Below are 25,942 nucleotides of genomic sequence, written 5' to 3' on the forward strand. Positions count from 1 at the left end.
AAAGAAATAGTACCAATTTATTTATTTACTTACTTTTATTTTTGGTGAGGAAGACTCACCCTGAACGTCTGTTGCCAGTCTTCCTTCCTTTTTTTTTTCTTTTGCTTGAGGAAGATTAGCCCTGAGTTAATATCTGTGCCAATCTTCCTCTATTTTGTACGTGGGATGCCTCCACAGCATGGCTGATGAATAGAGTAGGTCCATTCCCGAGATCCAAACCCACAAAGCCAGGCCACCAAAGCAGAGCATGGGCAAGTTTAACCACTTGGCCATGGAGCTGGCCCCATTTTGCTTTTTTAAATTCAGGAGCATAATGTTTAGCTTCACCATATGCTTGGGTAGGTATTAATAAATTTAATTTTATAGAATGGAAAAAAGAGGCAAGGAGAACTTCAGAATCCTATACCATATCACACAGTGAGCAAGCTGAGTTCAACCCAAGGCTTCTCCTTCTCAAAGCCAAAAAAGCCGTGGGTAGGCAAAGGAGAGGAAAAGGGGGGAAAACAGGGAGGGGAGTGGTTAGGAGGTAGAGTGGTAAATATGTGGCACAATAGTAAACCACCTGGAATAAACTACACCTCAAGTCTGCTTCAATAAAGCCCTTTTCTTTTTGGACTGGCCAAACTTGAGTCAATACTAAATGACAACCATTTATGAACTCAAGTAATACTTACTAGTCTGTTTAGAACTTTCATTTTGATAAAATATTGATTAAGAGTAGATGCTGGCTAAGAAACATACTTTTGGTAATTATGGCTATTTGTAAAACCTAGCTCATAAATTCTTATTGACAAACAGCATCTGTTTATATGGTGTGAAACTGAACAGAGCAGGAGACATATCCATCTTGCCTAACGTATGTATCCAGGATAAACCAGGTAACTGGCACAGAGTACATGCTGAATAAATATTGCTTAACGAATAAAAACATTCCTACTTCATGTATTAATACTCACGTCTATAAGTATTTTGGTACTTTACAACGAGAGTTCTTAGTGGGCTGGGGTTCTATATTATGTATTTCCTATTTAGCACATTTGTATAAATGCAAACATAAATATAACCATCCTATACTTTACTAAATGTTTGAAAATCATTAAATAAATATTAGTCTAAATTAAATTACTAAATCTCAGTTCTATATCCATACACCAGTGGTTCTCAACATGTGGTCCAGGGATCCCTGGGGTCCCCAAGACCCTTTCAGAGAGTCAGAGAAGTCCTAGGCTTTTCTTCATATAATTTAACTAAACAACATAACAAACAGATTGAATATAGAAGCAAATGTGAGAATCTGTCTTCTATTAAGCCACATATTAAAGAAATTTGCAAAAATGTAAAACAATGTTATTCCTCTCATTAAACTTTTGTTTTGAAATTTTTTCCATAAAAATATTATTTCTATTAATATACAGTCATGCACCACATAACGACATTTCAGTCAACAAGGGACCGCACATGACAGTGGTCCCTTAAGATCAGTACCACATAGCCTAGATGTGTAATAGGCTATACCATCTAGGTTTGTGTAAGTACTAAGTACTGTAGGGGAGGAAGAAATTTTCCTCTACCCTTCTAGGTTCTTCTGGCTGGTGTTAAGAATTAAATTGACATGAGACAAATTAAAAGGACAAAAACAAACAAAAGCTTAGTAACATGTATCAACAGGAGAAACCCAGGAAAACTGAGTGACTCATCAAAATGGCCAAAGCCCTCACCTTAAATACCCTCAGCTAAAGACAAAAGAAGATGCTGGGGAAAGGTAGAATCGGGGACTTCAAAGGGAAAGAAGGCAATTCACAGGTAGGTGAAAAGCAGCAAACATGTGGAAAACAAGTGTTTGGCCACAGAAACAGAAGAACACAGAGGGGAGCCCACAAACAGGCTTTTCTAGGTTCATCCCTGTCTACCACCTAGTTCATGTGATGCTAAGGTGATAGTTCACTTTCTGAGATTTTTTCAATCTGAATTCTTTTAGGCAATTACAGGGGAGGTAACAAGAAAAACTTTGAGTCTTTTGTTTCTTCAAAGTCATCAGCCTAAAATAATCCTTATGTTAAAGAGATACATTTTAGGGTGGCAAATTTTGTTCCCCTTCAGTATATACTCAATGATGTTCACACAACAAAATAACCTAATGACCACACATTTCTCAGAACATATTCCAGTTGTTAAGTGACACAACTGTAGTCAGTTTATTTTTTAATTAATTTTTTCCTCAATTTTACGACAGTAATTATCAAAAGGTATAACTCACATAACCTATAGCTCTTTGGGGATTTTAATAATGTTTAAGAGCATAAAGCTATCCTGAGACCAAAAAGTTTATGAATCATTGCCTTAAACTGACATTAAAAAGGTAAAATCAAAAATATATTCACTACATCATGTATTTCTCATTTTAGGAAGCTGACAGTGTTAGAAAAAAAAAAGTACTCTAATAATCACATAAGGAATTCTCTACAAAACATAATTTTATTAAATTAACAAGTCATTCTTTAGATTCCTTACCAAGGGTACATCAGGTAAGAGAGGACTAAAGTCTTCAGAACATTTTTTACTGCCAGATGATAATTTTGCTGTATCTGCAACTTCACCATTGGGCAATATGCCATCTGCAAACCATACCCTCTTCTGTTCTTTGGAGCATAATCCTAGAATCAGTTAAAAAAGTAGAGCATTTTAGTTTGGCAATATTGCAATTATTTAATACTAAGTGGGTCAGAAAATGTTTTCAAAAGTTTTTTTTGGTTGTGGAAGATTTGCCCTGAACCAACACCTGTGCCAATCTTCCTCTATTTTGTATGTGGCTTGCCACCACAGCATGGCTGCCAATGAGTGAGGTAGGTCCACGCCTGAGAACTGAACCCAGGCCGCTGAAGCAGAGGGTGCCGAACTTAACCACTAGGCCACGGGGTCAGCCCCTCAAAAGCTTTTTGCTATCCAATGCCAAGCCCTGCATGCTCAGGGCTGCAAAGGACTAAAGAAATGCCCTTTTGTGATTCATCTACCCAGAATGGAAGTCTTTTTCTAATTCATACAAAGGCAGGGGTGGCCCTGGGAATCACTACTCAGAAAAGGAGTAGACAGGTGAGGTTACACCTTAAAGACACAGGGGCAAGTTTAAAGCCTATATTATTAAGGCTAGTTTGTGAGTGTGGAGTGAAGACTGAATAAAATTTAGGGACTAGGGCACAAGAGGGAAAATGGACTAGACCAGAGCACAGCAGATAAGCAAAGAAAAACGTATGAAGAACAGAAAGAGTCATAAAAAGTCTAAAAAAGGAAACAATCACTTGTGCATCAGAGGTCATTTCTTACTTTTAATTTATTTAACAAGAGAAGCATGACATTTCGTTCTTATAATCGGGATACTGAACTTGATTAATAGTTATTATTTTCCTCCCACATTTGGAGGAAATAACTAGACTTCAGTATAAATACTTGCTCTCTTTTGTTATACAAAACCATCTACAGGAAGGCTATGAAAACTGCTGCCAGATGATTTTAGAACAATATAAAAATTAAAAGGATCTTGGGGCCAGCCCCGTGGCACAGTGGTTAAGTTTGGCATGCTCTGCTTTGGAAGTCTGGGTTCGTGGGTTCGGATCCCAGGCCTGGACCTACACCATTTGTCAGCCATGCTGTGGCAGCAGCCCACATACAAAATAGAAGAAAACTGGCACAGATGTTAGCTCAGAGCTAATCTTCCTAAGCAAAAAAAAAAACCCAAAAAGGATAAATATCTACCTTGCAGGACAGTGTTATCTGTTCTGATAAGACTGAAACACAAGGATTATATATAACTTTTACAGTATGGGTGTACATATTAAACAAGGTATCTTTCTTGTATTTGCAATATTTTTATAACTTAATAACTTAGGATGTCAATATTAAGAGAATAAATATTTTTTAAAGCAAATTTTATTCATCTTTAGAGTATAATATACAACCATATATGCTGAATCTCCTTAAGTTACGATAAATGAAAAATAGCTATTAAATGAGAGCAAAACTGAAGCCCAAAATAATTGTCCAAAGTATCTGAATTTGCCTTTAACTGACATGTACAGTTATTTTCTAGCATGTTACAGACTAATAGTTTATATTTTAAAATGTACATGGGCTTTACTCAAGATCCTAAATTACACCAGTTGTAAAAAAGAACAGAGAGCCCAAACATTTAAAAATGGATTTAAAAAACATTTTTTATTGTGGTAAAAGATATATTTAAAAATAGATTTCTAAGGAAAGGGAGATAACGCCCTTTCCTTAAAAGGCTCCTTGGTGGTTCTAGCATTTGCCACTTGGTGTTCCCCAAGAGTCACAGCACCAGACACATGGTAGCCTGACCTCTGGATCCCAGGTGTGAGAACCAAGCAGCTCCTGGTGCTCCTGCCCTGAGCTCCAGTAATATGGCCTCTTCTTTCATTCCCTTAACCCACCGGATGGTAGTTGTTTCCCGCAGTTACTAAACTCTGAGTCACCGAGCATGCCTTTTTTGCTCTTTCAGCCTTCTAACATACATGCATAACCATATTATGCCTTCTGATATCTAGTCTGGTTTCTCTTTCCTCACTAGAACTCTGTCAACACTAGGAAATTTCTCTTTTAATAATTTATCTTTAGTCTAAGACACAGCATTTTCTTCTAGTTACCTTCAACACATGGTTGTTTAAGTGCTGAGATTGGTAAAGCTGTAGGTGAAGTTAGACTGGGTGTGTGAGTCTCCTGAAGAGGCTGGATGGTGGCACACTCATCAGAACGGTTTGATTTAAGACTAGAACCAGTTGGACTCATCATCCTTTCAAATGCCTGAGCTATAAAGGGAAAAAAATAATATTAAAATCTCAGATGTTTTTGAACTTAAAAGTAAATTATGATAACTATACTATTCTTCACGTTGTAAGGAGAAAGAAATCAACAGCTAAGCAAGCAAAAGAAGTAGCACTTGGCAAAGATAATGTCCTTACTTTAGCTGGCAGCACTCCACTTCAGTATAAGCTACCAATTAGTTATTTCAATACTATATTTGGCATATGTTTGATATCTACTAAATAAAATAACTTATTTAATATGACTATCTCTATTTTTGCCCTTGTACCCCTAGATTCTATTTCCAACATAGTTCAGGGTGATTTCTTTAAGCTATAAATCATATCACATCATTCCTCTGTTTAAAATAAAATCCTTTAATGGTTTCCCAACTGGAGTGAAAATTTAACTTGTTACAATGGCTCACAAGACCCTACATAGTTGGCATCCCTACCTCGTCTGCTTTCCCAGTTAGCTGTCTGACCTCATCTCACTCACTGTGATCCAGCCACCCAGGCCTCCTTGTTCTTCAATAAGTCAGGCAAGCACCCTCTTAGCTTAGAATCTTTGCTCGTGTTGTTCTCTCTTCCCGGAAAGTTTTTCCCATGGACACTGGCATAGCTTTATTCTCTCACTTTTTTCAAGTCTCTGCTCACATATCATATTATCATAAAGCCTTACTATCACCACCTGATAAAAAATACTACCTCTTGCCACCAATCTGTTATTATCTATCTCTCTTTCACTCTTTTTTTTTCGTTTAGGATATTATCATCACCTGATCGTCTCTTTGCTTACTGTCCATTTCTCCCACATTCATACGCTCCATGAGAACAGGGAGTCTATTTTCTCAGCTGGAGCTCCAAAATGCAGAATAGTGCCTGAACGTTGCTCAATGATTTCACCCAAATAACCAGAAGAGCACCGGTAGCTCTCCCTTCAGCAATTTTCCAAACTGATCTGCTATAAACGCTGCCACTGCTAAAATAATCTTCCATAAGGGCTACTCAACGATAGCACTCTCATGAAACGGCTTCCACCAACCAAGTGAAATCCAGACATCTTCTCTGTGCTTCAAACTAATTTCCAACTTGCCCCCAATCTACCCAACGGCATTCACACACATGCTGCCTTGAAACTTACACAGTCTCAGCACAACTTCCCGGTTATCCAAAATCTCCGTTCAAACTATCTTTTCTTCTAATCCTTCATGAAATGTGTCTCTTGAGCCATCTTTCTCCTCTTATTTAATAACATTATTTTAAATGATCACTTCTACCATTTTCAACCCTAAAGCTGAGGCTAAAATAACTTGTACTTCTGCTTCTTGTGGTGTATAAATTAATGATAAAGAGAACCATAAATAAAATTGCATGCTATAAGATATCAAAACAGAATAAATAAAACAGATAACTAAATAAGCAAATCCATTCCAAAATATTTTCTTTGATAAACCAAAGCTTGAGCCCAATATCCTACCAAGTCTCTTTAATGACTAGATTTTTCTCCCCTCCTGGATCCTTATAGTCAGAATATGTTTTAATGCTCACCCAAAAATCTGGCCTGTCAACTCAAATAACGCCTCAAACCTTCACAGCTGTTTTATTTATTTTTAAGTGGGGAGAGATAATTATGTGGGAGCTTGTTCTAGTATTTCGGAATTCCTCCAGGCTGCCTTGGCTAACAGCACCAGCAGTCGTTTTCTAGGCTATTCAGAGAGCTTAAGAAAAAACAAACAACTATAAGCACTTAAACTAACCTCTTCATGAACAATGGTGGTAATATGGAAATATAAAAAGATGTACACTCTAACATCTTCCAGAGCAGAGGTCAACAGCAGGTAGTAAAACAGCTTACCTCAGGCTAACAGACTCACATCAGAGCTTTTTGGAGAATTGCTGAAAAAATTTATCTTCATTCAAAAGAGAAAAACAAATTATTATCAGGTATTTATCTCCTGGCTAACAGGAAGCAGTGCCTGAGCTAGTGCACAGGCCTAGTCTTAAAAAGTCCCAAGTAATATTTGCTGGGAATTAAACTGTCAACAAATCTTTGAAAATGCCGAGAAGTACTCAAAAGAACAAAAGTGTATTTGAGGAAAAAAACACATACACAAAACTGTGAGAACTCAAATAAGACCACCAAGATTATTGCTCATAATGGTAGCTAGCTAGGGAGCCCGAGAAACAGTAGGAAACACATACAAACGAGAAGGGGGAAAAAAAAATACGAGACAAAAATGTGCAAATAGCGTGGCAGTCCTATGAATTTATCTATAAAATCATAAATATTACTACCTTATCTTTTATTCCCATTTTAGATTGTAATTTTCTAAAGGGAAGGAACTATTATCTTGTCTTACACTATTAATATATAAGATTGAACACTATTTATTGGTAGGTATTCTATAAATGTTTAGATTAAGATGATGAGGATGACGATCATGATGACAAAAACAAATAGGCAGATGAAATGCAGCATTTAGGGACTTGGTACCTGTTAAAAGTTAATGAACTGTCACTCCAGAAACTGAATGGTTCCTTTCCAGACTGGTAGTATTAATTGTGAGAGTGGAACAAAAAGAAGAGAAACCAAGCCTTGGGAGGTCCCACCTAAGCCAGATAAGTCAACACTAGGTCCTCGCCTTAAGAAAATAAAGAAGTTTATCTTTGTCACAATCAATTGTTTTAAAGATATATTCAATTACTAGAAGAAAATATGTCTGGTTATTAATACTCACCTTTACTAATAGTCTCGTAGCAGACTACACACACTCTTGCTTCCTTTTCTAGATACTGCAGTTTACACTTCCTATTACAACAGACACCACAAAATACCTATAAAGAATAAAATATCAAATTTGGTTTTGCTTCAAGCATACTTATACCTACTGAAGGGGGAGGGGACGCTCAAAATCTAATTCACCAAAGGCTATTTTTCTGATAATACAAATAATCTTTCTAATCACCATAATCATAGGTAGTTATTAAAATGATTCTTTTTTTATTACTTAAATGAAGTTTCTGCAATTTAAAATATATCTCTGACAAGGAGATTTCCTTCAACTCAAATTTGTTAACTGGAAGGGAACAAAAACTCTTAAATAAGTTTATAATTTAAAAACCTTTCTGTGGTTCTTCATTTAAAACTTCTAAATGCAGAATATGATTATTTTTCTAAAAGAATAGTTGATCTGAGACCAATATGTTACTGAAAAATGCTGAATAAAAAAATGCAACATTATTTCTATAAGCAACTCTTAGAGTTTATAGATGATTAAGGCAGTCATAGTGCAAATGAGGTCAGCTTCAGTGTTCTGAACCTTGTACAAGCCAATCAGCTTTTTTTTCAGTGTTTCCCTGGGTATTGACCCCAACACTAGCTGCAGAGTGGTCCTAAGATTAAGTATTCAAGGACAAAGGGGGATCCTGCTGGATCTGGACGACTGATGTGTTAATGTTAGAGAGATGATGAGACGTATTCTGAGATTTCAAAAAATTAGTAATAAGTGTTCCTGATTTCCTAATACTTAACACCCACAACAATGTGATATTTACTCAACTCTCAAGCAATCTGTAAAATGATGATGCTTTATGTATTTCCATGTAGGTGAAAAGCAATGATTTTAAATTAATTGAATCTTTTAATCATCTATTAATCAGCTATTCTGTCACATTAAATTTCATTTAAAATGTCTCAAAAGAATAAAAGACTCAAAGATTTGTATAACTTACTTTCCCACACGCTCTGCAGTGGTGTCGCCGTTTTGTAAAAGTAAATTTGACTTGGCAGTTCATACAGTTTGGAGCTTCTGAATCAGGAACCCAAGTAGGTTGTTTCTGGCCCAAAACCAGGCCTTCCTTGCAAGTGTTTGCAGGTAGAGATTCTTCATTTGCGGTGACAAAACTGGATCCACCTTCAAAATTACTTTCTATATCAATGTAATTCGAGTTGAAGCTACCCTGAGGATCAGTTGTAAAATCTGTACTACAGGTGGTTGGAGCAATGGTATTTGCTATGCTGGGTTCACTTTCAGTCACATTTGGAGCATCCGGCTTATTTGGTTCCTTTGAACTCCTTGTTCTTGATGGAACACTAAACAATTGCTTAGGTCTGGCCCCTCCAACATGAACAGATTGACTGTTAATATCAGAGACTGATAAGTCATTCGTAATCTCAGACTTAGTACTGGATAACCCTAGTTCAACTGGAATTGTACTTTTTTCCCCTAAAGAAAGGCCACCATTTTCTGTTGTATTTTGTTTATCAAGTGTTTCACAAATCACATTAATACCAGGACTTTCCCCAGTAGCTCCTGCCTCAGCATTGAAGTATACATTACTGATGTTTCCATCATCTAGGTCTTTCATATCTATCTGACTCATTTGAGATTTTGAGTCATTTACATTTTCTTCAAACGACTTTATGTTACTAGTCTGAAGATACTGTTCAGTCAGAAAGGCATCAAGCTCAGCATCACTAATTAGCATACCACTTTTCATGCCTTCATCAATATTAAAGTAATCTAAGTCTTGCCCATCAATATCATTGCTTGAAAAAGCGAGACCCTCACAACCATCAGGAGACTCTGGGGCATTAGCACCAGAAAGCTCCATCTGAGATTCTGCAGCTACTGAACAACTGGTGTTATCTGGGTAACCCAAAGATTCAACTCTGATTACCATCTGCTCAGGATCTACCTTTCTATCTCCCATCTTTTCAGCTGACAGCTGATGAAGTACGTTTTTACATTTTTCCTGTTTCAAAAGATCAGTCTCCTTCAATGGTTCCCCACCTAGAACACTCTTCTGTATTTCTTTATGCACTGTCACTGCATCTTGTATATTATCTTCATGTTCATTCTGAGGCAAACCATCACCATGCGCTTTACTTTCAACTAATGATCCACACAAAGACCCAGGTACTGGAAGACAGGATAATGAGGAGTATGTATCTTCACCCGAAACATGTAAAGTTGAAGAGGAATCTTGGATTACATCTTTATAATCTTTAGGATCTAAATTTCTTGAGTCTTCTTTTGCAGATTGTTTTATAAATATAGAAGTCCTATCTTCCTGAAAGGAAAAGTCAGGTAATTTGAAATTTTCATCTCCTGAATTTGAATCACTTAAGCACAGACCTTCATTTTTTGGAAGACTGCAAGGCAAAGTACTTGTGCTGCCTCCTTTTAAACATTCTGTGGCAGCTGTGACTGCTACATGTATCTCCTCTTCTACCGAACAGCCATCAGCTTCTACTAATTCACATGGCTGCTTCTTGTGTTGTAGGCTGTCTTTGGCATCAAACATTTTGGAATTTTGTTGAGTCAAGGCAGAGGGTGTGTTAAAATCAAGAACTGGTTCTAACTGATTAGAGATCTTTTGATCATGTAAATTTTCTTTTCCCATATAATTACATGAATCTGAAAGAGCTGTATCTGCTTTTATACCCAATTCTTTAGTTCCACTGATTTCTCTGTTTTGTAATTCAGAGCTGATGACATCATTCTCTTCCTCTCTGACAGTATCATTACCATGGTCTGTTGAAGAAACACAAGGAGCTTCTGACACTGCAGATAAATCCAACCCAATCAAAGAATCTGCACTAGACTTAAAATCCTCTGGCAATAATTTTTTAGTATCTTCTTCACTACTAGTTACATGAACGAGGTTACCCATGTCACGTATCAGATCACATACAGGTTTACTACATCGTCCCACATACAAAGGCTGGATTTCTTCTGACGTGCCACCATCCACAGAAGAAAGGAGATCAAGTCCTGTTACATTTTTTTCATTCTGTATAGAAGTTAGTCCCTCAAGAGTTTTTCCATTCAGGGAAATCTGATTTGTTTCATAGCATGTTTCTGATGAGGCACAATTAATGCATTGTTGATCCTTTGGTAGCAGTGAAGTTAGCTGTGAGGAAGCCAACTCTGAAGAAACTGAACAGTGGTTAGAATCATATGCTTTTTGTGCATCTTGGAGATAATCTTGTTCATCTAATTAAAAAAGAGATACAATGTTATTCAGGAGACCCAAATGAAAAATTATTACAAAGATGTTATGTTTTCTAAGACTTCCAAACTAACTAAACGTTTTTTTAGACCAGATGGATTACTCTTGCAAAATGGTAATAACCTCCAAAATTATTCTTATATGGATTTAAAGTACTTTGGGTTTTTACTTTTTTTTTTTTTTTAAGATTTTATTTTTCCTTTTTCTCCCCAAAGCCCCCTGGTACATAGTTGTGTATTTTTAGTTGTGGGTCCTTCTAGTTGTGGCATGTGGGATGCCGCCTCAGCATGGCTTGATGAGTGGTGCCACGTCTGTGCCCAGGATCAGAACCAGTGAAACCCTGGGCGGCCAAAGCGGAGCGTGCGAACTTAACTACTTGGCCATGGGGTCAGCACCAGGGGTTTCTACTTTTGAATGTAGATGTCATAAAGTGATAGAAATTCCACTCAAAATAACTCATTTGTACTCTAAAATCCAGACTAAGGAAGAGCTGAAAAACAATCTAACGTCTTCATTCTGCCCTCTAGCTTCCTAGTCTTCATTCTGAGATGAGGGAAATATCATCTCTCATAATAATGAAATACCAATTTATGTAGAGCTTTCAAGTTGCTTTTAGCTGGCTCATATGTTGGTTTTGGGTTTTCTTTTAGCTAAATTTGTATGTGGAGAGAAACTTCTGGTTTCCTTACTTTCATTTCTATCTATTGGTTCTATTCAGCATTTTAAGAAAAGACTAATATGCTATAATGAAATAAGTGAAATTTTTTTTTTTTTTTTTACAGAAGATAACTATGTGACCAAAATTGAAACCAAATTTTGCTAAACTCTATTACTGAGATAACCGAATTACAGACATTTTAAAAAGCCATTAGTAACAAACACAAAAAACCAACAAACCTGGATTCTGTTCAAAATCATCAAGGAGTTTGTCCAAGTCACTGACTGCTGCTTTAAAATAACTGTCCATCCTACTTGTAAACTTATTTAGAATTTAATTCTTGTATGCCTAGAAAATAAAAAATATGATAGCTCATTTAATTCTCTAACATATAAATATTATGCCATCTAATGCATGCCAAGAAACAGATAATAGACACAAATAAAAGTTAAGAGTACTGCTTTGAGGAATTTATGATTTAGTTGGGAAAACTCTCTCTGTAAATACAAAAATGACATGAAAACCAACTTTAATGACATAACATGCATATATAAATCACTGTAAATTTTAAAACACATCTAAATAACTTGGTCAAAGAAGTCATAACTGAAAGCTAAAAACTGTTATAAGTACCATATATCAAATAATATAAAATATACTACATACAAATAAAAATACTGCATATAAAAACTGTGGGATTCAGCAAAAGTCTTCAACAGATGCTTAGAGCCTTAGATGCTCATACTAGGAAAGAAGAAAGACTGAAAATGAATAAGCTAAGAGCAGAAATTAAAGTAGTAGAAAACAAGCATACAAGAGAGAGGTACAAGAAAACTGAAAATTAGTTTTATGAATAAAGTAAATGAACCTCTGATCTGCGGCAGGAATTCCACCAAATGAGCCTGAGACACCTTGAAGGAATCTATCAATGACTAATGAGATAATACCAAAAGGACACAGGAGTCAAGTTAAAGGGGCTCCCACTAGCTTAAACGGGACAGCTGAACATCAAATGAATAAAGACTACAAAGGACTGAACCAAAGCAAATAGATAAAAACCAAGAGATCACAACAATACCAACATGAAAACAAAAACACTACTCATTGGAGGATTGCCAGGGCACTAACCCATTACTCTGAAAGTTGATACACTAAGGGAAAAAAGCCAAGAATTTATCCTGCTCATTATTTACAAAACATACTTTAGGATAACAAAATAGTTGCTGACAGAAAGTTCTTTAGATAAGAATTCCAGATAATAAATGCAGAAGCATTTTAAAATTCATTTAAAATTTTAAAAATATCTCTTCATAGTCCCTAACGCAATAAATGGACCAAGTAGTGGCTATCAATGGATGTTAAAACTGTTAGATGAAAGGTTGGAGGGGAACTTTACAACAGTGGGATCAGGCCAACACATGTGAATCCAGTGATCAATTTCACCAACAAATGTGGAAGAACCAAATATTATATGCCTCATGTGGAAGATACAGCATCACGTATAATGTATTCCCACCTAAAAAAAAAATTTGAACATGAATCTAATCAAGCTTTTAGAACCATCTACCTGTTTACAGGAAATTCCAACATAGAGGGACAAGTTAAATGATATCAAAAGAAAGCAATCAGCTAAATCCAGAAGGTGGAACACTCTACAACAACTTTCTTCAAACTGTCTATGGTGAATGACCTTTTTTTCTTTAAACTTACAATCTGTTGCAAACTGTTACTTTTTTAAAAACTTACTTTTGTAAAAAACAAAATACAAATTTTGCAACAATACAAACAAAAAGATGTACGTTATTAAGCACGTTTGAATGGTTGCCTGAAGTGAGGAACAAGACTGGGAAATGAGAGATAGACAACAACAAAAGAGAGGGCTTTACAGGACCACTTATGATAGTCACCATGAACTGAGGACACCAGAGGTCCAGAAAAAATATGGGCTACTTTAAAGATGGATTAAAAAGATTAGAGCTTAAGAGAAAACTGAATGAACTGGAAGACCCATCTGAAGAAATTACCTAAAATGCAGCCAGCTCACTGAAATGAGGAAGAGGAAAATGGGAAAAAGAAGTTACGGGACAAGGACAACAGATTGAGAACACAGCCTCCTAAAGAGAACAGAGAGCATGGAACAAGTATGTTTGAAAAGATAATACTAGGAATTCTTCCAGAATTGATGAAAAACACAACTCAACAGCTCACAACTCAACAGTAACCCATTATACCAAGCAGTATAAATAAAGAGAAATCCACAGTTAGACACTCTATAATGAAACTTTCGAACTCCAAAGATAGAACAGCCAAAGAGAAAACATGACCTTTAAAGGAACAATAATTATGCTGGCAATAGGTAAACACCAGAACTTTGGGTAAACTTTCAATAATAATGGTATGTCATCCTAATTCAATGAGGCATATTACTTCTCTTATTTCCATTTTTAAATTGTGGTTATACCATACATACACAAAAGTATACAAAACACAAAGACACCAAACAAACAAAAGGAACTTGAAGGAAGAGACAATGCAAGAAACAGAAGAAAACTTCAAAGAAACTAACATTCTCAGAAAAAGGCAATGCAACTATGGAACAGCAAGCCATAAATAAGGAACATATGGAGGAAAAAAGGGATCATGGAAACTGCCAGAAGAAATCTTCAGATTCAAGTGAGGCTTGTAGGATGCAGTGAAAGCAGTGCTTAGAGGTGCATTTATAGTATTAAGAGCATATATTAAAAAAGAAGATCTAAAAGTCTAATCTAAGCTTCCACCTTGGGCAACTAGAAAAAGAAGAGCAATTTAAGCCCAAAGCAAGTAGAAGAAAAGATAACAAAGATTAGAGCAGAAATCAACGAAATTAAAAACAGGAAAACAACAGAGAAAATCACTGAAACCAAAAACTCTTTCTTTGAAAAAAACCTGTAAAATTGATAAACTGTGCTAATCAAGAAAAAAGACACAAAGTACCAATATCAGAAATGAAAGAGGGGTCATATCTACTGATGCCATGGACATTTAAGGAAAATAGAGAATATTATGAATAACTCTACGCCCAAACTTGATACTTTAGATGAAATAGACTAATTCCTTGACAGACAGAAACTACCAAAATTCACACAATGAGAAATAGGTAACCCAAATAGCCCTATGTCTATTAACAAAATTGAATCAATAATCAATAACCTCCACAAAATGAATCATCAGGTCCAGATGGCGTCACTGGTAAATTTTACTAAACATTTAAGGAAGAAATGATATCAATTCTCCACAATCTCTTCTAGAAAAAAGAAACAGAGAGAACACTTCCTAACTTAATCTGTAAGACCATTTGGCATTACTCTAACGCTAAAACGAGATAAAGACATTACAAGAAAAGAAAACTAGAGACCAACACTGCTCATGAACAGACATAAAAATCCTCAACAAAATATTAGCACATCGAACCCAACACTGTACAAAAAGAATTATACCAAGTGAGATTTATCTAGTTATGCAAGGCTGGTTCAACATTTGAAAATTAATCAAGGTAGTCCACCACATCAACAGACTGAAGTAGAATTATCATAAAATCACATCAATTGATGCAAAAAAAAAAAAGGCTTTCACAAAACCCAACACCTACTCATGATAAAAACTCTGAGCAAACTACAAGGAGAGGGGAACTTCTTCAATTTGATGAAGGATATCTACAAAATACCCACAGCTAACATTATATATTATCCTTGATGAGGAGAAACTGGATTCCTTTCCCCCAAAGGCTGGGATCAAGGAAAGGATGTCTCTTCTCACTGCTCCTATTCAACACAGTACTGAAACCCTCACTAGTGCAACAAAAAAAGAAAAGGCAGACAGTTTGGAAAGGAAGAAATAAAACTGTCTCTAACGAAGACATGATTTTCAATGTAGAAAATCCCCCAAAACTGACCCCAAAAGATGGAAGAGTATAGCAAGGATGCAGGTTACAAGGTTAACATACAAAAGTCAAATGCATTCCTATATATGAGCAAGGAACAATGGGAATTTGGAATTTTAAAAAATATATATATATTTTTAAGATTTTATTTTTCTTTTTTCTCCCAAAGCGCCCCGGTACATAGTTCTGTATTTTTTAGTTGTGGGTCCTTCTAGTTGTGGCATGTGGGATGCTGCCTTAGCATGGCCTGATGAGTGGTGCCATGTCCACACCCAGGATTTGAATCAGTGAAACCCCGGGCCACCGAAGCAGAGTGCACAAACTCAACCACTTGGCCATGGGGCCGGTCCCCATAGTTGTGTATTTTTAGTTGTGAGTCCTTCTAGTTGTGGCATGTGGGACGCCACCTCAGCATAGCTTGATGAGTGGTGCCATGTCCACACCCAGGATTTGAACCAGTGAAAGCCCAGGCCACCGAAGCAGAGTGCACAAACTCAACCACTTGGCCATGGGGCCGGCCCCCATAGTTGTGTATTTTTAGTTGTGAGTCCTTTTAGTTGTGGCATGTGGGACGCCACCTCAGCATAGCTTGATGAGCGGTACCATGTCGATGCCCAGGATTCGAACTGGAGAAACCCTGGGCCGCTGAAGCAGAGCACGTGACCTTAACCACTTGGCCACGGGGCCGGCCCCTAAAAGAATACATTTTCAATAGTACCTCAAGAAAGGAAATATTTAGGTATAAATCTAACAAAATATACACAGGACCTATATGTGGAAAACTACAAAATTCTGATGAAAAAATCAAAGATCTAAATAAATGGAGATATATTCCATGTTCATGGATAGGCACACTCAATATTGTTAAGATGTCAATTCTTCCCAACCTTATCTCTAGATTTAATGCAATTCCAATCAAAATCGCAGCAAACTATTTTGTAGGACTCAGGAAACTGATTCTAAAGTGTATATGGAAAGGCAAAGGACCTAAAACAGCCAATAGGGTACTGAAAAACAAGAACAAATTTAGAGGATTCACATTCTCTGATTTTAAGACTCACAACAGGGCTACAGTAGTCAAGGCAATGTAGTAGTACTGGCAAAAGAACAGACATACAGATCAACTGAACAGAACAGCAAGACTAGAAATAGACCCACACAAATACAGGCAACTTATCTTTGACAAAGGAGCAAAAGCAATTCAAAGGAGAAAGGACAGTGTTTTCAAGAAGTGTGCTAAGAAAACTGGACATCTCTATGCAAAAATATGAACCTAGATACAGACCTTACACCTTACATAAGAATGTATAAGATAACAGACCTAAACGTAAAATTCAATATCATAAAACTTCTCGAAGAAAACATAAGTGAAAATCTACATAACCTTGGGTTTAGTGATGAGTTTTTAAATACAACACCAATGGCATGATACATGAAAGAAAACAATTGATAAGTTGGACCTTATTAAAATTAAAAACATCTGCTCTGAAAAAGACACTGTTAAGAGAATGAGAAGACAAGCTACAGACTGGGAGATAATAATTGCCAAAACATATATCTGATAAAGGACTTGTATCCAAAATCTACAAAGAACTCTTAAAATTCAACAATTAGAAAACAAGGGGCCGGCCCTGTGGCAGAGAGATTAAGTTCGCGTGCTCTGCTTTGGCAGCCCAGGGTTTCACAGGTTCTGATCCTGGGCGTGGACATGGCACCGCTCATTAGGACACACTGAGGTGGCGTCCCACATGCCACAACTAGAAGAACCCACAACTAAAATATACAACTATGTACTGGGGGTATTTGGGGAGAAAAAATAGAAAAAAAAAAAAAGAAGATGATTAGCAACAGCTGTTAGCGCAGGTGCCAATTTAAAAAAAAAAATCCAATTCTAAAAATGGGCAAAAGTTCTGAACAGATACAATAAGAAGACACAGAGTTAGCAAATAGGCATATGATAAAATGCTCAACATCATTTGTCTTTAGGAACTGCAGATTAAAACAACGAGATACCATTTCACATCTATTACAACGTCTGCGATCCAAAAAATTGACAAAACCAAATGCTGCGAGGATGCTAAATAGCAGGAACTCTCATTTATTGCTGGTGAGAATGCAAAACGGTACAGCCACTTTGGAAAACAGTTTGGCAGTCTCTTACAAAACTAAACATAGTCTTACCATATGATCCAGTGATTATATTACTAGGTATTTACCCAAGTGATTTAAAGATTTATGTCTACACAAGAACTTAGATATAAATGTTTACAGCAGCTTTATTCATAACTTCCAAAATCTGGAAGCCTCTAAGACATCTTTCAGTAAGCGAATGGATAAATAAACTGTGGTACATCCATGCAACGGAACATTATTCAGTGAAATAAAGAAATGAGCTATCAAGCCACAAAAAGATATAGACGAATCTTAAATGCATACTGCTAAGTGAAAGAAGTCAGTCTAAAAAAATCTACATACTGTATGATTCTAACGATATGACATTCTGGAAAAGGTAAAACTTCAGAGACAGTAAACACATCAATGTCAGTGGTTTCGGTGGGGGAGGGTTAAACAGGTAAAGCACAGTGAATTTTTTAGGGTGTTGAAACTATTCTGTATGATACTATAATGCTGAATACAAGATTAAGCATTTGTCAGTACCCACAGAACTTTACAGCACAAAGAATAAACCTCAATGCATGCAAATTTAAAAAAATTACTTAGAAGGTTGGGGGATCTCAGAATGGAATGCAGAATGTGACAAAAAAGACTAAATGTATTACAAAAGTATAAAATAACACTACTGAAGGAGGTGGAGAAATAAAGTGCTACCTTTGGAAATGAGTGGAGTCTGTAAGAGTAAAGGCAAAAAGAACACAAGCTTTTTCTCTAGTTGATAAAGTTGTTTCCCACGGGGGTATGGGTTAACAATCGCAGACCATCATACATATACACTGGAATTGACATTAAGTAAACGTATGGCTGATATGGGAGCCAGATTTCTCACTGTTGGAGGGGAAGGATAGAGGTAGGAAAGGTAGGAAGCTAGAACGATCTATGTGGTAATGGATTTGAGTTGGAGACAGTATAAACTCATGTTTAGCTTAAAATGGGCACAGATGGTCACACATCTGTGCAAATTTATCTGAAATATTTATAGATGTTAGCATAAACACATATATCTCTTGCTCTGTCAAGCTGAGAGGGCCTAGAAGCAAGGAATCCCAGTGGCAACAAGCACACTTTAGCATCCAGATCTTGGTTTCTCCAAAAAAAGGAACCAAGGCTCCTTGGAGAAATGGCTGATTCTGAGATTAGGGCAGGAGAAATATATAAGCTCCAAGATGAACATGGAGCCTCTTGTAATGCCAGAAAGTAAGAAAGTGCGCACGCACACACACACACACACACACACACACACACGATGAAGGAGATATGTCAAAGGGATACAAGAACCAACTGAAAGAGCTCCCAAAGATCAAGCTGCAACAATTTGAACAATAAAATAAATAAAGTAATACTGGATTATAACCCAAAACATAAAAAAATCTGAGTTCCTACTGAGACAAATAAGTGATTAAATAAATAACTAGAGAACAAGACAAATCTCCTATGCAGAAAATTCCAAATAATTTATTTAGATACTTTGCTCTCAAGGAAGTGGAACATAACTCTCCACTCCTTAAGTGTGTGCTGCACATAGTGATTTTCCTCTAAAGAGTACAGTATGGAAAGGGAGAAAAAGAAAATAACTTCACAGTGGACACCTGACAAACACTACCTCAAGCCAGGGGATCAAGGTTAACATCAACACTGGTAAGTCATGTTGATAGTACGTAGCCTTGATAAGCTGTGATGAGAATGGCACTTTATCTCTGTTGTCTTCCTCCCAAAACACATTATAACCCCAATCTAATCATGAGAAAAACATCAACAAATCCCAATTCACATTCTACAAAATAGGTGACCAGTAATCTTCAAAACTGTCAAGAGGATCAAAAACAAAGAACGTCTGAGAAACTGTCACAAGCAAGAGAAGAGTGAGGAGAAAAGACTACTCAGTATAATGTGATATCCTGGATGGGAGAGTAGAACAGAAAAAGCATCTTAGGGAAAAACTGAGGAAATATGAATACAGTATGGACTTTAGTCAATAATAATGTATCAATATTGGTTCATGAACTGTGACAAATGTACCATATTAATGTAAGATGTAATAATAGGGAAACTGTGTGGGGTATATGGGAATGCCCTGTACTATCTTCGCAATAATTCTGTAAATCTAAAACTGTTTTAAAAAAGATTTTAAAAAATGAAATCAAGGCATTGGAAAATAAACCTGAGAAAATATCCTAGAAAGTAGAACAAAAAGAAAGGGAAAGGAAAACAGGAGAAAAGATTAGAAAACTAGAGAGTCAATCTAATGAGGTCCAATACTCAAATAACAAGAAGTCCAGAAAGAGTAAGCAGGGGGAAAGAAGGAAGACGTTGTCAAATAAAATACCTTAGAACTGAAGGATATGGTCTCCAAGTGGAAAGGGCCCCTTTAGGGCCCAACAGAATGAATGAAAAACTCTTACCAAGCCACATCACTGTGAATTTCAGAATACCTGAGTGGTTCAAGGGAACATCGCCCCATTTCAGACTGCAATCCACATACCCCATCCTTCCTTCCCCCAACACCCCTGACCTCTCCATCCCACCCTGCTCTCCTTTTTCTCTTTTCTAAAGCATTTATTCACTTGAAGACCCTCTAACATTTTGTATAATGTATTTATTACATTTGTTGTTTACCATCTGGAACAACTCTCTCCAACAAATTGAAGCTCCAGGAGGAAAGGGATCTTGAAATTTTGTTCACCCATATATTCAAAGTTTCTTGGCCAGTGCCTGCCACATAAAACATGCTTAATACATATTTTGTGAATAAATATAAAAGTTTCTGGAGAACTAACAGATCACATACAAAGGACTGATTATCAAATTTAGTATAGACTTTTCAATAGCAACACTAGAAGCAAGAAAACAATGGAACCATACCTCCAAAATTCTAAAAGTAAATTACTTACAACCTATAATTCCATACTCAGTTAAGCTGACAATCAAGCGTGAGAGTAGAACAAAAAAACATGTTTAGACATGAAGAACCCCCAAATTTGCCTCCCATTCAGTCTTTCTCAGGAAGCTATTAGATGTATTCTACCAACATGAGGGAGACACCAAGAAAAAAGGAAGACCTGAAATCCTGGAAACAGGCTATCCAACACAGGGGAGAGACAAATGGAATTCACAAATGATGGTGAAATGACACTCCAGGAAGACAGCTCGTAGGGTGACAGACCATTACAGGAAAGATGCTGCAAGACAAACACATTATCTGACAAGGGTTTCAACCTACCAAAAGGAGATTTGCATATCTTGTCTGAAGGGTTGTTAATAAATAAAAGATATATTAGGGCCGGCTTGGTGGCGCAGCAGTTAAGTGCACACGTTCCGCTTCGGCAGCCCAGGGTTCGCCAGTTTGGATCCCGGGTGCAGACATGCCACCGCTTGCCAAGCTATGTTGTAGTAGGCATCCCACATATAAAGTAGAGGAAGATGGGCACGGATATTAGCTCAGGGCCAGTCTTCCTCAGCAAAAAGAGGAGGATTGGCAGCAGATATTAGCTCAGGGGTAATCTTCCTCAAAAAAAAATAAAGGATATATTAAAAAGATATAAAACATACATTTATAAAGATATAAGAAAGATAGATAGGGGCTGGCCTGGTGGCCGACTGGTTACGCTCGCGTGCTCTGCTTTGGCAGCCCAGGGTTTCGCCGGTTTGGATCCCGGGCACGCACACGGCACCGTTCATTAGGCTATGCTGAGGCAGCATCCCACACGCCACAACTAGAAGGACCCACAACTAAAAATATACAACTATGTACCAGGGGGGCTTTGGGAGAAAAAGGAAAAATAAAATCTTTAAAAAAAAAAAGATAGATAGATAAAAGAACTAAGATAAGCTTTAACCCTAGGAAAAACAAAAAATTATATAAGAATGGAAATATCATCGCAATATCCTACCTGGCTCAGGTGTACACAGAATTTACATAGTAAAATGATGTAAACAGTAATGAGTTAACTAAAAATTAACAAATAACTAATGTGCGAATATAGGGGAGGGGTGAAGAGCAGTCTTTAAAGGTGGAGGCTGGTGTAACAAATCTAAGCTCTCATCTTCTTTAATAGGAAATTGGCAAATAATATCTAAAACTGTGGTAGGATGGGGGTAGGGAGGGGAGATAGCTGTTTAAGTAAGCATGTTATTTAAAAACCTAGAGGTGAAAAAGTTGAACAGTCATTGACTCTGGAGCAGCTTTCTCAAGAAGGGTTCTGTGAGAGAATTAAGCCTTAATGCCCTAAGGCATCCACTTTACGGAATGAATTAACTTCTCTCCTATGCATCTAAAGTGTTACCAGATATAAACCATGCTCAGGGGAATTGAGAAAATAGTTAATCGAATTGGTTCCTGTTTTGTGCTTCGGATAAGGAATGCCAATTGGGAAAGGCTGCTTTGACGGAGTGGGATTCAGAGGAGGGAAGGACCGGGGCAGAGGACTGCTGTGTTTCCTTCTAAGTCTTGTAGTATTCTTTGACTCTTTAAATTTTGTACAGGTATCCCTTTGATAAACATAAACATTATATTAAAAAAGTAAGAGCAAAAAGTAGTAACGGAATTTGAATACAGAACATACAAAAAAAACAAAGCACAGGAACTGAAAGGTCTAGAAATGGTTTCTCATTGGAAAAAGCCAGAGAATCTTTCTAAAAAATTGTGGAATTCATTAAATAATATTTATTTACAGAGTATCTCTATCTGTATAGCAATGTACTACTAAGCATTATGTTATCTGAGGAACCTAAAAAGATATATAAAAGGTAAAATAATTAAATAACATAATCCAAAAATTTGTAAAAGGTAGGACAATGCAAATACTGTGCATCAAAACCTTTTAACACGAAATCTTAAGCTGCACATAACATCCCATTTCAATTAACCAAGATGTACTTATTATGCCAGTAATCTACCAAGTATAGTAGAAGACACAAAAGATATATAAGATATATTCCCTATTTCAAAGAAGTTAATCTACATGTACACATGATAACCTCTTTTAGGTTATATTTTTACTCACTTGGCCATTTACGTACTCTTAGATCTACAAACAAATATCTGCAATATTTACAAAAAATAGTTTTGAAAAATTTCTTCATGATTTAAAAAAAAAAAAACTGGCATGGGCCTGCCCAGTGGCGTAGCAGTTGAGTTCACGTGCTCCACTTTGGTGGCCTGGGATTCGACAGTTTGGATCCCAGGCGTGGACCTATGCACTGCTGTCAAGCCATGCCGTGGCAGGCATCCCACATATAAAGTAGAGGAAGATGGGCAGGGATGTTAGCTCAGGACCAATCTTCCTCAGCAAAAGGAGAAGGATTGGTGGCAAATGTTAGCTCAGGGCTAATCTTCCTCAAAAAAACAAACAAAAAAACCTGGCAGCAACATGGAAGATTAACCAGAAAATCAACAAAACCAACAGTAAGGAGACTCCTAAAGTGGTTAAGGTGAGAGATGATGAAGGCCTGAACTGAGACAGTGCAGGGCAGACGGAAAGCAAATCAATATAAAAACGGCTAAAGAATAAGAACTTCTGGAGAGTGAAAGCAAGGCAGAAAGCTAAGATTACTGCCAGGTTCCCATCATGGGTGAACTGGGTGGACGGTGGTACCACTGACCATGACAGGCCATACAAGGAGCAGCAGGACTGAGGGAAAACACGAGTTCATGTTTGGGCTGTTGTTTGAAGTACCTTGAGAACATCCTGGAGGAGATGTCCACTAGGCAGCTGAATATAAGGATCTGGAATGCAGGAGAGAAGTCTGAGAGAAAGATTGAGAATTGGCAGCACATGGCTGTTAATGGATGCGATCACCTAGGAAGAGAGTATAGAAGAGGACAAGACCCTGACATCAGACAACCAAAGATCAGAATTAGTGCTCCTAAAGCCACTCGGGATCAAACTTTGCCCAGAGTTACATGCAGTTGTATAGAAAAATATCCAATAAATAATGTTAAAAGATAAACAAATTGTAAAACTGCATGCATAATACAAACCCATTTTTACAAATAAGTTGTAAAAAAAAAAAAAAATAGTATTAGCAAAGCCATGAGAAAAAAACCATAGAGGAGCAAACACCAAACTGTTAATAATCGGGGTTGGCCCCGTGGCCCAGTGGTTAAGTTTGCGCGCTCTGCTGCAGGCGGCCCAGTGTTTCGTTGGTTCGAATCCTGGGCGCGGACATGGCACTGCTCATCAAACCACGCTGAGGCGGCGTCCCACATGCCACAACTAGAAGGATATACAACTATGTACTGGGGGGCTTTGGGGAAAAAAAGGAAAAAAACAAAATCTTAAAAAAAAAACTGTTAATAATGGTATCTATCTGAGATTATGTGAGCCCTTCACATCTACATTGTGTCTCTACAGTATTTTACTTTTTATTTTTTTAATTAAAATGTACTACTTTTGTGGAGAGAAAAAAAGAAAGATAAATTTGTTCCTTTCCTAAAAAATTATAGCATGTATTCTTATAACATAAAAAAGATAAAAATCTGTTAGAAGAACATTTGGGCACTGGACTGTAAATGGGCAAATACTATGAGCAGACAACCAGTATGATTATAAAAAAATGTTCAATGCACAATCTGCACAAAGTAACATGAATTAGAACACATACCACTTGTTGCCTACTAAATCAGAACATAATTTTTTAATAATAAAAGTACTCGATGTCGGTAAGGGTGTGATAAAGAACATCTCGGACACTTCTGACAGGAAGTAAACTGGTACACTCTCTCAGGAAAAAATGTGACAATATGTATCAATAGCTTCAAAAAGATTCCAAACATTTGATCTAACAATTCTCTTTTTAGAAATTTAAGAAAATAATCCAAAACACCTGAAAATATGCAGACAAACTATTTTGCCAAATCATTAATTGAAATAATCTAAACACCAACATTAGGACACAGAGAAAATTATTTAGGCATCAAAAGGAATGTTTATGTCTATCAAAAAATATTTTTTTTTTAAGTACATACTCTGAACTAGTAATTCCACTTCTAGCGAAACACTAGCACTGGTACACAAGGACACATCACAAAGAACTTTCAGTGTTGTAATGTCTGTAACAGTGTAAAAACTGCAAAGAACCTAACAGCCCATCAATACAAGAATGATTTACCAGCTTTCTCAAACTGTGTTCTGAGGACCCCTGGAAGACCCGAAAGAGGTTCTTACCACGTCTGTGAGGTCCTTCCTTTTCCAAATACCTATCTGTGCAAAGCTGGATTTTCTTAATATGCTTCAGCCTAAACAAAATAACACACAGCTTGAAGGGAGACGCAAATGAGAATCCAGCTGTCTTCTATAAAGACAGACGCTAAAGTGATCCGCCAAAATGTAAAACAATGCCACCCTTCTGGCTAAATTTTTAAAGAAAATGGTTATCTTTCCAAAATATTATTTAATTCAATATACGATGGGTTTATTTTTAATGAACAAATTAAAATTCTAAAATTTTCTGAGTTTTAATTTCTCAAAAGGTAAATATACTGCATTTGAAAACAAAAACTCTTTTAGTCTATTTTTAAGTGTGTAAAGGAACTCACTGGGTTAAATAAACTGTGATACGATCATATTATGTAACATGATTGGGGATGATAAATGAGAATTTAGCTTTATCTGTAATGTAACTTTCAAAAGATATTTTGCTCATGTATTGCCTATGTAATCAAAAATCAAAGTTATGTTTATGAAATTTTTCAAAAACATGGGAAAAGGCTTAAAATATAATTTCAAGCTACAAAAGCAGGCAATCCAACTGTACATAAAATCTTGTCATCTTAATTAAGAAAACGCCACGGAAAAAAAGACTCGGAGGTCAAAATATTAACCGTGGTTGATTATCTTTCAATGGGGGAATTACAGTTATTTTTCCTTATTCTTTATCATATTAAAAAAATTTTTTGATACGAAGCAGACAGTTTAATATCCAGGGGAGAAAAAAAAGGAAGAAATCAGGTGAAAAATTATATATAATTCTACTGGGTCAAACCATTAAACTTCTGCCAATTCAAAAGACAACAGCTCAAAACAATAAATGAAGGAACCTAATTCGACCAACAAATTGCCTATTTTGTTAAGGGAAAAAGATTAACTTATTCAAATTTCTGGGCTGGTTTCCATACGCGTCAAACGAACAAGAACCTCTCAGACTAGAATATAATAATTTGCAATCACGGTAGTACAAATAAGTTAATAGTAAAAAGTGAGGTCATCTTTTAGAATTTTGCAAAGGTACCTAAGAATAGGTAGCGGGAAGCAACGCTAGCGCATTTTCTGGTCTAAAACGATGAGAAAACGCATCGGTGCGAGAACGGGCTGAGCGAGAGCGCGGGCGGCGAGGACACACGCGTCCGGCAGGCCGAGT

At 36.7% G+C, this 25,942-nt stretch overlaps 1 protein-coding gene across 6 annotated transcripts in view; it reads right to left on the reverse strand.

Moving 5' to 3' along the window:
- ZFYVE16 (zinc finger FYVE-type containing 16) overlaps window positions 1-25,942 on the reverse strand; it is a 100,698-nt gene that overhangs the window by 28,771 nt on the left and 45,985 nt on the right. For 3 of the 6 annotated variants that reach the window (XM_070232735.1, XM_023616927.2, XM_023616925.2), the window contains 5 exons: window positions 11,730-11,838; window positions 8,550-10,816; window positions 7,556-7,652; window positions 4,659-4,820; window positions 2,512-2,654 (listed from right to left, as the gene is read on the reverse strand). In XM_070232735.1, coding sequence (XP_070088836.1) covers window positions 2,512-2,654; window positions 4,659-4,820; window positions 7,556-7,652; window positions 8,550-10,816; window positions 11,730-11,799 — 2,739 coding nt within the window. In that variant the 5' untranslated portion in view covers window positions 11,800-11,838. 6 annotated transcript variants of the gene reach the window in all.

Source organism: Equus caballus, chromosome 14 (assembly GCF_041296265.1).
Source record: "Equus caballus isolate H_3958 breed thoroughbred chromosome 14, TB-T2T, whole genome shotgun sequence".
Taxonomy (NCBI): Eukaryota; Metazoa; Chordata; class Mammalia; order Perissodactyla; family Equidae; genus Equus; species Equus caballus.